The sequence below is a fragment of the Hippocampus bargibanti genome, linkage group LG09 (assembly GCF_051943395.1).
Source record: "Hippocampus bargibanti isolate YZ-2025 linkage group LG09, ASM5194339v1, whole genome shotgun sequence".
NCBI classification, from domain to species: Eukaryota; Metazoa; Chordata; class Actinopteri; order Syngnathiformes; family Syngnathidae; genus Hippocampus; species Hippocampus bargibanti.
In genome coordinates, this window is record NC_142742.1 from 15,906,280 (window position 1) to 15,921,546 (window position 15,267).

The 15,267-nt window shown below is 39.1% G+C and overlaps 2 protein-coding genes across 3 annotated transcripts in view; both read right to left on the reverse strand.

Moving 5' to 3' along the window:
• Positions 1 to 94: 94 nt before the first annotated feature.
• hdac1 (histone deacetylase 1) lies at positions 95 to 10,011 on the reverse strand. Of its 2 annotated transcripts, none has more exons than XM_089004174.1 (14): positions 9,875 to 10,011; positions 7,739 to 7,851; positions 6,885 to 7,002; positions 6,717 to 6,791; positions 6,493 to 6,631; positions 5,806 to 5,947; positions 5,636 to 5,728; positions 5,458 to 5,566; positions 5,250 to 5,390; positions 4,992 to 5,100; positions 3,480 to 3,610; positions 3,220 to 3,372; positions 1,189 to 1,240; positions 95 to 1,116 (listed from the first exon to the last, which is right to left on the reverse strand). In XM_089004174.1, exons 1-14 carry the CDS (start codon positions 9,921 to 9,923, stop codon positions 1,089 to 1,091), a joined length of 1,452 nt encoding a protein of 483 aa, XP_088860300.1. In that variant the 5' UTR covers positions 9,924 to 10,011; the 3' UTR covers positions 95 to 1,088. The 2 variants fall into 2 exon arrangements, with proteins under 2 accessions (XP_088860300.1, XP_088860298.1); XM_089004172.1 differs by having other exon boundaries at positions 3,202 to 3,372.
• A 62-nt stretch (positions 10,012 to 10,073) lies between these two features.
• The window catches only part of lck (LCK proto-oncogene, Src family tyrosine kinase), a 33,486-nt gene continuing 28,292 nt past the window's right edge, over positions 10,074 to 15,267 (reverse strand). The window contains exons 12-13 of the mRNA XM_089004006.1: positions 12,872 to 13,003; positions 10,074 to 12,788 (exon numbers count right to left, since the gene is read on the reverse strand). Of these exons, the coding sequence (XP_088860132.1) occupies positions 12,592 to 12,788; positions 12,872 to 13,003 (329 nt within the window). The 3' untranslated portion in view covers positions 10,074 to 12,591. The remainder of the gene's footprint in view (positions 12,789 to 12,871; positions 13,004 to 15,267) is intronic.

Here is a 15,267-nt window from a genome sequence, read left to right on the forward strand (position 1 = left end):
TCCCTCAAGCCAAATGTGGCTCGGCTTTGTGAAAAGAAGCGCTGCCAGGTTTCGAGCGGCAAGAAGTAGGCAAGAGAAGCCATGTTCAGGACAGTTCATGTTCAATATTTTATTTATGTTAAGAAAGTTAAAGGTTAAAGAACTGTGAATACAGACATTTGAAACTTTATTAAAATAATTAGTTTTCCTGTGGGTTTTTTTCAGTCGTCTGTATCTGCCTTATGATCATTATAATTATTTTATTTATTACTGGTTCATTTATTTTGTATTCATTTTTGCATTTATTGGTTTAATTCATTTTTTTGTGTGTTAAAAATAAAGATTTTGAGAACATTGGAATGTTTTATCTGTGCTTTTCTTGTGGAAATCCTGATGCGGCCCCGCCTCACCCAGACTGCCTCCAGCGGCCCCCGGGTAAATTGAGTTTCAGACCCCTGATTTAAAGGATCCGAAAGCATTTGCCAATTTGAACTAGCTTCTCACTTAGAGTACAAATGACATTGCTTTTACTGGATTACCACTAAATTGGTAAATTTTCCATTTTGAAACATTTGATATCCTTGCTGTTTCAAATGACAGCACACAGCGGAATAATACTTCTGAAAATCTCAAATATGAACTAAAAAAGAAACAGGAACACAAATAATTCCTGATCATTTTAGCAGGGAAGACTACTGACACAGAAGTATTATAGAAAAGGTTCTATTATACAAACATGCAATAACTATACTCTCAAAGGCACAGGAAATAATTGGGACTGAAAGACATTTTAAGAAAAAGGGTAGGGTCAAGAGTCCAAATATCTATGATTTAAATAAGTTAAATTCATGAGATATAAAACTTGAAACAGTTGTCTGACAAAGGAAATGAAAGTGTTGGCGCCTTAAAAGTTTGAGTGAAGATCAAGTTGACAAAGCAAAATTTTTGATTTCAGTTCACAATATTGGAAAAGTCCAAGAAAAAAAAAATCTGTCCCATTTTATAACCTATTCCATGGAAGCAAGCCTCCCTCCCCCCTCCAACAACAAAATATAAAAAGACAATGTTGCTTTTCTTCCCAGTGCTGGCATCATTGTGTTGGGAGGATCTTAAGGTGTCTTTGACTCCTCTTTTGGCCTAAAAGAGTAGCATGCGACATGATTAAGACGACTTCTTGGATACTATGTGTGTCAATGCGCGTTTTCTCACTTTGATGTGTCCATTTTCTCCTCGTCTGGTGCCTTCTCCTCATCTTTAACTTCTGTCAGGAGTAAATAAAAAGAATTAATCATTATCACAACCCCAATAACAAGATCCATGTACATGTCAGCAGTGATGACTGGTTATGACAGCTTTTGTAAACATGACAAATCCACTTTAAAAATCTTAAAATACAAACTAGACTTTTGAAAGCACTTCAACATAAAATTGTTATCTTCGGGTGTATTCCACTAATAAGGAAATGTAAAATACAGAGAAACCTCATGTTATTAATGTGCCATTTTACGTACAATTCATGCTATGCACACGTTTTTTTGGGGGGAGAAAAATGAATACAGAAGAAAGAGAAAGCACTCCCTAGTGATATACAAGGACAAAGCAAATTAAAACAAATACTTTAAAATGATCAAAAGAAGTTTGCATGGGAAAAAAATCAATCAATGAATTTGGAAAAACACAAATCAGATTTACTCCATGTTCTTTTGACATGTCTTTTTCAATGGAGTAGCAAAGTCTTCTCCCCTTTTTCTTCATCCTCCAGTAAAGAGCAAAAAAATATTGTTTTAATCATGTGTTTTCACTTGTTTATTTTTATCAATGCACTGGTTAAAAAGGACATCTAAATGTTATTGGCCAAGACAAATTACAGTGATACCTCAGCTTACGAACGCTTTAGCTCACAAACATTTCGCCTCACGAACATTAAATTTGCGAGCATATAGTCTTGGCTGACGAACTGGTTTTTAAGCGGACAAACCAAACCACACAGCGCCACGGTGGCTGGCGGACTAGTTTTCCTCACCCCCTTTCTTTGAGTGTTGACATGGTTTGTTATCGGGTGGAGTACTTTTGCTATTATGGGACCGAAAAAGACCCCACCACAGTCTCGTGTTCAGCCGAGAGGACACAAAACAACATTACGGTCGAGCAGAAGGAGATCGAAAAGCCCGAACGAGGTGTACGCAAGTGTGACTTAGCGTCCCTGTACCAGCACACTAAGTCGACAATTGCTAGGTGTGGCTAAGGGTGTTTCTGTGTTGTCTAAGGAAGTCTCCGGCAATAGAATAGGTTGAAAAACTTATGTTGATTTGGATTAACGAAAATCAGCTCACAGGTGACAGTGTGAGTGACGGTATTATTGCCGAGAAAGCACGGCAACTACACTCGGATATCAAGAGGCAACTACAACAACGACCATCACAAAGGTAAATAAACGACGTTATTATACAGTACAGTTTATTTCTTTGATTACAATACAATAGCACATTTATTATATACAGTAAAGTCTCGTTATATCAATTATATCGATAGTACCGCTTATTACGATACTATTTCTATGCACGCAAGGAGAAAATTACATGCGCGCAGGGTCGGATATATCGATAGTCCCGGTTATATCGATATTTTTCGGACTCCCGAGAATATCGATATAACGAGACTTTACTGTATAAGGTATATTTTGTGTAGTTTTAAGGCTTATTTAGTAGAAAATTATGTTTTATGGTAACCTGGGAATGGTTTCTTATAGGAAATTAATGTTTGGCAGACGAACTTTTCGCTTTACACGCACTTTCTTAGAACCAATTAAGTTCTTGAGCTGAGGTATCACTAATTGAATTTCCATTCATTTCAATGGAATGGAAGGAAACAATGAAGCTCATGACTTAAAAGTTCCACTGCACATTATTGCTGCAATGCAAAATCACTGTCTCACTTGGCAATTTGAATGCACAACATACCGCTCGTGAGTATTAGTTCAGTTGCAATAATGCATGACTGACAATCACACATAAGAGTGAACATCTCAGCAAACAGAAGGCGGGGTGAAAATGGATGCAAAGGGAGCCATTAAAAAGTTTCATTTCATTCATTTTATTGGCGGTCAGTGTAGAAGTGACCCCAATGAAGTTTCAGACAGATGACTAACAAACTGAAGCATCAAGTGATAAACGCTGGTCAGCTGGGTGAAATGAAAATGGAGACAAAAAAATGAATAAATACCTTTTGTTTCCTCCTCACCTTTCTTCTCCTTTTCTTCGCTCTCTTTCTCTCCTTCGGTCTTGGCTCGCTTGGCCTTCTTGAAGTTGGTCGTGTTCCTGCGACCTCCTTCACCTTCATCCTCCGAGTCAGAGAACTCTTCCTCACACGCTATCCTCTTGTCATGAGCACGGACTGAATACACAAAGAAGGGGGCCACCACATTAAAGCTCTGGCTCTTGAATGGATGTTCCTGTTTTGATTGATATGTTAAGATCATGTAAATGGCAACAGATTCGTACTGGAAATGCGTTTGTTGGGATCCTCCTCTTCCTCATCTCCACTATCCTCTTGTACGGCATCTTCAGGGATGGCCTGCATCTGTACCCCTGGAGCGTGGGGCAGCATGCGGAGGTTCTCAAATAAGCGCTGCCTGGAGGACAAAACACGTCACAGCTTTATTTTTAAAATTCACAAACCTCTCACCTTTGCACTGAGACAAATTAGAGGGAACTTGCTAAAGTGAAGCTTTCCTTTATCCATCCATCGATCCACTTTCAAATCCACTTTTCCTCACAGGGTTCACAGGTGTGCCGGAGTCTATCCTAGCTATCATCTGCAGTCGGCGAGGTACGCCCCTGAAGTGGTAAATTCTTCTTCTTCTTTTCCTTTCGGCTTTTCCCATCAGGGGTCGCCACAGCCAATCAGTCCAAAGGTTTGATTCGCATGTTTGTTTTGTCCAAGCTTTTATATCGATACCCTTCCTGACACAACCCTCAGTATTTATCCGAGCTTGGGACCGGCACAATAAGACACTGGCTTGTGTCCCCTTGTGGCTACAGAACAAGCAATTCGATGAGCTTTATAAAGATGAAGATGCTCGATAAAAAGGCAATGACAGCAAGGATAATAGTCGACAATTACAAAGGGAGAAAATCAATGCGAGTGGCATTGGCAATGAATTGGCAATGAATTACATGATTGAAATTGTAACACAGCAACTTTTTTAATCAGTCAATTTCAACTACAGTGTTAATTAACCCCGTTGAGCAAGCAATGGTGGACTATTTTTAAGCCCCCGTAAAAGAGCTTCCAAATTGCACTGACTCAGTATGCTGAGGGCAGGTGACACATTCTACCATAAAATGAAATGAGAGAAGCGCTTTAGAATGTTCACGAAGCAACCTGATTGTGCACTTTTGACCTCTACCAATTTCATATGTGCAGTTTTTAAATGGATTGGATTTTAAAAAATGTTTTCAATCACATTAATTGAAAAAAAAAATGTATTAAAACATTCTTACGGTTGCAGCCTTGCATTTAACGACACACTAAAACATGTACTTGCAGTCTTTATCAGACGAATCAAGGGTGACTCCTGATCTCAAAGACAACCACAAGACTTCATGTAAGCCTTGACTGACACCCATTTCGTGATGGAAACACTGAAAGGGCAACACTTTAAGGCCATCACTTTGGCATATAATCATTCACCCTTTCACTCAGACAAATGGACGAGTGGTTCATTAAACTGCCATGCATATTTCTGGAGTGTGAGAGTAAGGCGGAATACCCAGAGAAAACGCAAAGACAAATCTCATAGATCACCTCTAAACTACTCCATAAAAGGTCACAAAAAGTGGATCAGTGTTAATGTTATGCATATATTGAATGCTTTCTAGGAGAACATTTCATTGTTTTGCTTGTTTAAAAGGATATGTTTGTGGGGAGAGAAATTTGGGGATTTTTTTTCCACAAAATTTGTTAATTTTGTCTGGCACACTGTGTGGGAAACACTGTTTTAGTAGACTTACTTTATCTTCTCCAGATAATCATTGGTGTTCTGGTTAGTCATGTTGGAGGGGCTGATGTGCAGCTTGAAGTCTGGTCCAAAGTATTCAAAGTAGTCATTGTAGGGCAGTTCTGGCAGGGGTTGAATGGAAAATAAAAGCAATATGAAATGAAGGAATGGGAGAAAAATCATCTACCGGGTGCTCAATTATGAGCAACAGCCCAGTGTTTTGATTTGCACCAGATAATATATTTACAACACCTCTTGAATGAGTACGTACCATTTGGGATTGATGTATCAAGAGCGACAGCGGTTTCATAAGTCCAACAACGTGCTACATTTCGGATGGTGTAGCCCCCTCCTCCCAGCATGAGGAGTGGCAGGTTGAAGCTTTTCATGTACTCCACACACTTGGCATGTCCTGTGGGGACATCATAAGGCTGTTGGAGAAATTTGTGCTTACAGCCAAGTAGACCATGTCTCGCTACCTTTAATGGTGAGGTTAAAGCAGCCGAGTCGATCGCCTGACAGAGAGTCTGCGCCACACTGCAGCACTACAGCACTGGGCTGGTACATCTCCATCACCTTGGCCATGATCTACACAAGACAAGAATATCCACTTCAAAATGCTTCTTCCAATCAGACAGACTTTTTTTGTCTACTCACGGGCTTGAATATGGCTTCGTAAGATTCGTCATCAATCCCATCTCTCAGAGGGTAATTCACAGCATAATATTTGCCCTTCCCAGCACCAATGTCCTGCAGAGGACCAATCAGGCGTCACTTAAATATTTGGTCATTTTAACAGAGAATGTTACTTGTTAATAAGTACATACTCTCAGGTCACCGGTGCCAGGAAAGTACTCTCCATACTTGTGGAATGACACAGTCATGACACGGTCCGTGGTGTAGAATGCCTCCTCCACACCATCTCCATGGTGAATGTCGATGTCTATGTAGAGAACTCTTTGGTGGTACCTAAAGCACAAAGGGAGTGTTGTGGATTACTGTCCCTCAGATTCCGTGACACTGTCTTTAAACTAAGAAAAAGATCATTTCACCACTACTGTTCACTCCCGACATCTGCTGTATACCAGACACATGATGACCACCTGCACAGTATGACTCATCTTCATAGAGGTATGCATTTAACACTATCCTTGTAACCAGAGTTGCAGTTTGCAGTAGATAACAAAATGTATTGAGATGTTTGTAATATTTTTGAGTTACATAACTAATTGAATTAAGATACTGCCAAACTACCACCACGGAAACAATATTAAAAAATACATAAAAAAAGCAAAGTGAGTGTCATTCACACTAAAAAATTATTACCTTTTAAAAAAAGAACATTCGATTGAGCTATTGCATTGAATGCAAAGTGGTCCTCGTTGTAAGATTCACAATCTAATTGTCTTTCCAAAAAAGGGAGCATCCCCTTAGTTTTTAATTTCACTTTTCCTATCGATTTATTAAGCTAATATTTAATCACTTTGGGCTTGGTGCCAAGTTTGTGTGCTTACTTGAGTAACTCCAATATAGCCAGGACGATATCATTGACATAGCAAAACCCAGAGGCCTCAGACTTCTTGGCATGATGCAGACCGCCTGCCCAGTTGATCGCTATGTCTGTCTGTTGTTTGTTCAACTTCACGGCACCGGCTGAAACGGAGTGCGGATGCTCGAATTAGCACCCTGATTTCATCAAAGTTTACAAGTTGTAATGGCAAGTCCAGCACAATCTTACCAACAGAACCACCTCCTGAGAGCTGGCAAAACTCAAATAAGCCATCAAATACTGGACAATCTTCTCCTACATTGACTGGTGGAAAGAACAGAAAGGCAAACATTGAGAAATACTCTGCAAGTGAGCCTAAGGAAAGGAATTCTGAAGAGACAGATCACTCCAACTTACACCGCTGCATCTGTTTGCTGTACTCTGACATGTTGTCTGGACGGATGGAGCGCAAGAATTTGATGTAATCATCACTGTGATACTTGGTCATCTCCTCTCCACTGGCCTTGTGTGGACGCTGCAATCAACATAAAGAGAAACATAAAACAAGACTCCAAATCCCCCAAAATTAATCAGCAGAATTACCGCAAAGTATCCAAAACCTATTATCCATCCATCCATTTTCCATACCGCATATTCCTTATTAGGGTTGCAGGGGGCGCTGGAGCCTATGCCAGTCGTCTTTGGGCATAAGGTGGGGGGGGGGGGGGGGTCATCCTGAATTGGTTGCTGAAATATTTATCTAATTCAAGATGACATTGCTATGCAGTATAATGTAATTTTCAAATCACAAAGGATGCCATTTGGAGGAGGGGGTGTACTTCCTTTTGGTTGCTCAGTAGACTATTACTTTATGAATACATGTACACAGTCTAGATAAGTTTAGCACTTAATTGCAACCCATCTTTTTAAAATAATTTCATGAAACATGGAACGTTAGATATAAAGCCACAGATTTGTTCAAATTATTGTTTTGAAGATTCATGACTTGATATATCACATTTGGTAAAATATCGTGACCTTGTAGTGAACACTTAAAAGCCTGCAAGTAAAAGTGTTTATTCACTTCACACCTGTAATTGAACATACATTATACATACATCATACAGTTGACATTGTTGATCACAAGTCATTGTGATAAAGATTAATTTATTGTTGGAGGACCTAGAGAAAAAAATTGTATAATATGCCAAAATAGTGGAGAGGGGGTTATCACAGCCAATTTCCCCAAGTCGTTCAGCCCTAAAACCTACATATATCTCCATCTTTCTGTAGAGGCCATAGTTGAGCAGCAAGTTGTGCGTCATGCGAATGCGGTGGGGCTTCATGGGATGACCTTGTCCATAGTAATAGTTTCCAACATCACCTGAAATGAGAAGTGTTGGGAACATAATTCAAAGGAAGCACACACCTAAACCACATCACTTTATGTTACTTCCGGGTTGAGTGAACGCTGGAGCATGTGGCTGCCGCTGCACACTCGCAGAAAAAATATCCTTTGACTGTAAAGTGTCTTTGAGTTTTGAAAGGTGCTTATAAATAGAATGTATCATCATTACCATTATTATTATTATTAATATTTGTGTGCAAAGCTTTGGTGCACGAGGATGAACTCTCAGGACAATCTAAAATGGTTAATGAGTGTTTTTTTTAACAGCCAAGTACAGTGAACCTTCGTTTATAGCGGGAGAGACGTTCCAAAAATAGCCCCCCGATAGGTGAAATCCACGAAGTACAATGCAGTCCAAAAAAAAAATAAAAAATTGACAGGTCTTTTTCCAAGAGAAAAACATTGCTATCTGTAGCTGGTGGCACTCTTTTTTTTTTGTCTTTCTTTTTTTTTTGAGAATAGAGAACAGCTCATGGAGGAGAATGCTCCATGAGCTGTCAAAGCCAGTGTTTTTTATTTTATTCTGCTTTGTTTGCAGTGTTGATTCTCTTACTTTGTTTGTTTGCACATTTGCGTGCCATTAAAAAAATTCTCTATTCTCAAAAAAAAGGAGTGCCAACAACTACCGATAACAACGTTCTTGTCTCTGAGAAAGACTCCTTAAAAAAAGTTTTTCCCCTGGAAAAAAAAAATCTGTGATGCACTGAAGCCGCGATAAGTGAACCGCGAAGTAGCGAGGGATCACTGTACCATCAAAATTCATGTGCATATCACTATCTATGCCCACTTCAACCTCTGAAAATATCAAACCAATCGCCCTAAATACATCTGTGTAAGCTCTCAGTCGTACAGGAGTGGTCCATCGATGAAAAGGTTTCTTCAGCCGTCATCTGTACTTTTTTGAAGGTGTCAGACGTCTCGCTTCTTATCAAAGATGCTTCTTCAACGAATTCGCTGAAGAGGCATCTTCCCTAAATATTTGAGGTTTTAAGGGCATTAAGCTTTTTCCTCCCCATATACATTCACAACTGATTAGGCTTGATTGGGTTTAATGTGAGACAACTACAGCCATCAAACATGGGCAAATTTCTACCTATGCCCACATCAACCTCCAAAAATATCAAAACAATCACCCCCATAATTTGGATGTTATGGTCTTTCGGGGTAGAGTGTGTCTATGGAGAGGAAATGAGTCCATAAAAAAAAAATCACACATAGATTGTTTTTTTTTTTTTTGTTTTCTGACATTGATGTGAGGATAAGCAGATATGTCATTGTGAATTTTGGTGGGGATTTGTAGTTTTCTAACATTCAGCCTCGTTAAGATTTCTCTCGACAGTGAACGTCCCTGATGGGGGAAACGCTAGTAAATTCTGAAAGGATTGTTTTGATGTTTCCAAAGGTTAGAGTGGGCTTATGTAAATATGACCGTGACATTATGGATTGCTGGAAGCTTCCTGATAATAACCAAATGGAATCATTTTTAGCATTTTAAACTGCCCCGAAATCAACGCACGGCGGGTTAATTCTTCATACGCTTACATGTGAAAACAATGGATTTGACTGAATGGAACATATATGTCTAGCAACCCACGCAGAGAGTAACATTCGCGTGCGTGTAACATTTGATTGATATGTGCTCCACTTTCCGCGCTGATGCTAGCTACGCGTTATATTGACAATGAAGCGCTCACATCGCCATTGTTATCTTAAGCAACAAACGAGCACATGCAGATGGACCAAATGCGCTCAAAATACGACAAGAACGCATTTTATAGCATAGCTTTTACAAACGCTAAATTAACACGACTGAGTCAAGCGTTGTCTCGCGTGCCTGAGCATGACAATGAAATCAGCTATACAGCTTTAAGCTAGCTCTGTAGCTAGCGTGCGCGATTAGCAAATCAGCAAATTAAACGAACATTTGATGGCGATAAACTGCCCATTGCGTGAATCGGTCAACACCGGATTCAAAGCACTCGAACAAGATGGAACTTACCGTCGTAGTAGTAGCAAACTTTCTTCTTTGTTCCTTGACTAAGCGCCATTTTAGTCCTTTTTGGTTTGCTTTAACTGCTCACCCGCGGGAGACTACGGCGACAAGAGGAGGACGGACGATTTGAGAAGCGTTCAAACGGATGGCATGTAAATGCTCCTTGCTTCCAAAAGAGGCCGACAATTTTCGACAGTTTCTCCATTCTTTTTATTCTTTGCTTTTTGCATCCACACGTAAGATTTCAAAGGTACATCAATTTACATAAAATCAGCAGTATATAATGTACTAGTTTATTTTATGTATTTTGTGGGGGTGAGAAATAGGAATAAAGTTATGATTTTAAACCTCTGAAAAAGCACACATTTCAGCCCACACTACATTGAATTTTACATGTGGCATTTTTTCCCTGCTGAATAAGTTAGAGATTTTCACCATGGTCTGAATATTTATTCTATTTGCATAAGTCTGACATCGTTGCAAATTTACTCAACTTCTTTCTTCTTTTCCCTTCAGGGGTCACCACAGCGAATCAGTGTCCTCCATTTTCCACAATTTATTTTTCTCCACAATAACATCTTAATGCAAACTAACCTCGAGACGTTTTGCGACCTTTAAAATTCCATTCGAAATTAAATGTCCCAATTTCCCACTTTGTCCAAAGCTATTATGGTGTATGAATCACGATTTTAGTGGTTCTGGTGTAACTATGAGGGTCATTATGTAAGTTATTATTAATAACGTAAATGTATAGTGAGACAACTTACAATCATAAAAGTAATACACTACCTGTATTGAAATTTTAAAGACTTGTCAAGGATTGATTCAAGACATTTTCGTGGCCTTATGTTTCAAGTCATGCATTGAACACCTTTTCAGACTTTTTAAGGATGTACAACAACCCTGATTAATTTAAAGGTCTGCAAAAAATGCAATAGTGGGCAGGTGATATGTAGTGTAACACTCAAACATGTAAATAGAAATGTTGAAACAATCTTTTTTTTAACAATCTCGTATGTAGAGCAAAGACCAACCTAGCCATTATATGTTACTGGAGTCCTGGGCAAAATTTTATATAGCTCACCCCTTTAATATGTGATGTACACATGCTCACAAAAGAACTCAACATTTTAACATTGCCTTTAATTCATAAGATCATGAGATACACTCTAAAATATAAAACATATAATGTTCTTAATTTCATTGTGATATTGCTGCTGTCCTACAAATCATGGAAGCTATTGCAACAGCAAGCCACTTGACTTCTGTTCCTTTTGTCTTTTCCCTTCAGGGGTCAAGGGTCACCAAAGCAATCAGTGTCCCCCATCTTCAGGGGTTTGATTCACATGTTTGTTTTGGGCAAGCTTTTATGTTGAATGCCCTTCCTGACAAAACCCTCTGTATTGCTGTTGCAATATCTAATTGGACAAACAAAAAGCAGCAACAACTCCCATTTTCCTTCCTCTTTTGTTAACCTCATTTTCTTTTTCGTTCTGTGTTTGGGATGGTTTTCATCATTCTTTCGCTCCTCATCCGAAAAGCTTTGTCAGCTAACGAAAGTTGTGCTGGTAGCTCTGGCCCTATATATAAGCCTAATGGACAGAGGTGGCGGTGCCAGACCTCTGCTTTGATAGGTCCTTGCACTAAGGTTGGGGGTAGCAAAGGACTACTCCTTTAAGCTAAATTGATTGTCTTTTGTCCTGTCTGATTACTGTAATGTTCTATGCCTGGCTCTGATTGCCCCATTAGCTCTGGTATCACCTCATCAGCATGATGAAGCCTATGTGGTAACGATCTAAGAGGTCTGTTGTAAGCACGATCCAAATTAAACTTCAAACCACCATGGCGATTTATTGAAGGGTTTTGCTGTTTTACAAAAAAAATCCTTCTTTTACTCCCCTTTCCAACCATCTATTTTCTTCTTTTTCAGGATCATGGTCGTGTGCAATGTGCGTTGTTGCAGCAGCAGCCAATATATTTCCAAAGCAACGACAGCTTTATGTTCTAAGAATTGTTTGTTCTCAGGATGTTCATGTTACGGTAATGTTGTCAAATGGCATCTGTAATGAGATTGGAATTCAGAACTGTGAGACAGATGTAGGAGCATAAATAGAATTTAAATTGACATCTAGGTTTATTTTTATTGGGGCTCTTCACATTATTTACAAATTAAAATCTCAACAGTTTACATTTAAAGTAAATACAGTTATAGCTGGCTTTTGGGTCAACAGTGTATTTAATTGCACTTAGACCAGGACCCTAATTTTATAATTAGGTGGACGTCTGCTCTTAGTCAAAACTTATTATGTCCAGTATGTATTTTCAGGCTTGGGTATGTTTAGTTCACCATGGTTGTGAAGTCCTAATTTCCATTGCAAAGCCCTGGTGCGCATCACAATTTGGTGATAGAAAGTAGATTAGACTTAAGACCAGTTAAAACTAGATCTAATTTATGGTGTTTGTGGATTTGATCCACAAATGAAAACTTAAACTGAACTTTGCATAAGCTAAAATCGCATGAGGCATGAAAATAGGGTCTAAAATCTGTATGTCCGTCAACCTGCTGCTAATTAGAAATGTCAAATCATTCAACATTTTTTTTGTACAATGAAGACAATAAAAGTACCGGTCGCACATTTATGAGGACAAAAACGGTAAAATGTCCCAAGCATTTCTTCAGGCAGACATCAATCAAGTCAGAATGTGACTCGGTGCAGTTCAAGCTACTGTTGATACTGAGGTTCTGTGGCAATAAAGAAGTCCTCCAAAACACTCCTCAGGTACTCGAAGGTTGGTCTATTTTCTGGATTATCTCTCCAGCAGAGACACATAACATTATAAAGTCCATCTGAACACTTTTCTGGCTTTGGCATCCTGTAGCCCTGCTCCAGGATCTGGATCACCTCAGGGTTAGACATACCTGAAAGAGCAGGCAATTAGCGAATTAGTTATTGTGAAGGAATTTGTGTAAATATTATTCATAAAATCCAGATGAATGATTACCAGGGTATGGTATGCGTCCATATGTGACTACTTCTGTTAGCAGGATCCCAAAGGACCATACATCAGACTTGATGGTAAACGTTCCATAGTTTATAGCTTCTGGGGCAGTCCACTTGATGGGAAACTTTGCATCTGAGACCACACAGATAAGTGAATATTTGAGCTGCTGCCACAATAGGAAGGTTGTGATGGATTGGATTTGCCTTTATGCTTCATGTTGGTGCAAATTCAAATACAAATCAATAAGTCTAATTATGCTCCAGTTTGTTCAAACATTGGGAAATGAAAATTGACCGTAATATACATCTTTTTTAACGCTGAACGATAGCACAACATATACTAGAGTGTGTGGCATTCCGCCAGGACTGATAGACTGACGTTTTTTATGGCAAGTGACAAATAAAGCGAATTTCCCCCCAAAACTGCTAGAGTAAGTGCCAAAGGAAGTGTATTTTGGTCTCTCACTGGAATCGTCTCTCCCGATCAGTACCATAACACGTGCCACATGTCTCGTGAAATGAGTTTGCAGTTGGCTATTATGCTAGGATTGGTTTGAACGGAGTAAAAGGGTGGCTCCCAGTCCTCCGACAGAAAAAAAACAGTTTGAACATTGCTTCTCAATCTGGTGACCTACTGTATGACACTAACACTTGGTTCACTCAATGTGCCCCTGTTTTACATTCTAAAACAGGGGTGTCCAAAGTCGGTCCTCGAGGGCCGCCGTCCTGCCTATATTCCAGCTCTACCAGGAGCAACGCACCTGATTCAAATCATCAGGACCATTTTGATGCTGCTTCAGAGCAGGCTGATGAGCTGATCATTTGAATTTTGACTTTGGACACCCCTGTTCTAAAATATTGATGAAACGTTGTCCAAAGGCTAAAAACACTCATTCATTCATTTGCCGATCCGCTTATCCTCACAAAAGTCTGGTGGAGTGTTGGAGCCTTTCTCAGTCATCTTTAGGCAGTAGGTGTGGGACACCCGGAACCGGTTACCAGCCAATCGCAGGGCATACTGGGATGATAAACCCTCCACGCTCACAACCAGGCACAGTCTTACAGTGTTCAATCAGCCTGTCATGCACAAGTTTTCCCGTAATGCCGCCTGCTATTGAAATGCACATAGGCAAGTAAAAGAAAAAAAGCTATGTTTTTAGCCTTTCTTTCACAACTGTATCTACGGTGTACAAAATATCTATTGGTATGCGTCTGTGTAAGCTCTCAGTCGTACAGGAGTGGTCCATCGATGAAAAGGTTTCTTCAGCCGTCATCTGTACTTCTTTGAAGCTGTCGGACGTTTCGATTCTCATCCTAGAGGCTTTGTCAGCGAATGAAAATTTTGCTGGTAGCTCTGGCCCTATATATATATATATATATATATATATATATATATATATATATATATATATATATATATATATATATATATATATATATATATATATAGAATAATCCGTTCCCAGGTCCCCATAAAACATAATTTTCTTATTTCTAATTTTCTAAGCCTTAAAACTACACAAAATATACCTTATTCTACGTATAATAAATGTGCTATTGTATTGTAATGAAAGAAATACACTGCACTGTATAATGAAGTCACTTTATTTACATTTGTGATGGTCGTTGATGGCTCTTAATTGACACCTGTTGCTTTCTGACTTGTAAGGTCTTACACTAGGGATATATATATATATATATATATATATCTAGTGTCTAGAGGTAGTGGTGCCAGTCCTCTGCTGTGATAGGTGCCTGCTCTAAGGTTGGGGGGAGCACAGGACTATTTCATGAGGCTACACTGAGTACCCCTATAGTCCTGACTGATTATAGTCTATGACTGGCCTGATTGCCCCATATGCCCTGGTTTCACCCCATCTGCATAACTAAGCCTATGTGATAACAATCTCAGAAGTGTGTTGTAAGCACGATCCGAATTAAACCTCACCACCATGGTGAAGGGTTTTGCTGTTTTATAAAAATAGCTTCTTTTACTCCCTTTTCAAACTACAGTGGGGCCTTGGCTTAGGAACTTAATTGGTTACCAGACAGAGTGTGCAAGACGAAAAGTGTGTATCCCAAAAAATAATTTCCCATTAAAATGAGAATAATCCGTTCCCAGGTCCCCATAAAACATAATTTTCTTCTTTCTAATTTTCTAAGCCTTAAAACTACACAAAATATACCTTATTCTATGTATAATAAATGTGCTATTGTATTGTAATGAAAGAAATACACTGCACTGTATAATGAAGTCACTTTATTTACATTTGTGATGGTCGTTGATGGCTCTTAATTGACACCTGTTGCTTTCTGACTTGTAAGGTCTTACAAAACTGAGGCATCACATTATCATTCATCATGTTGATGATTCTCATAGCCACAGTCTAATCTGGA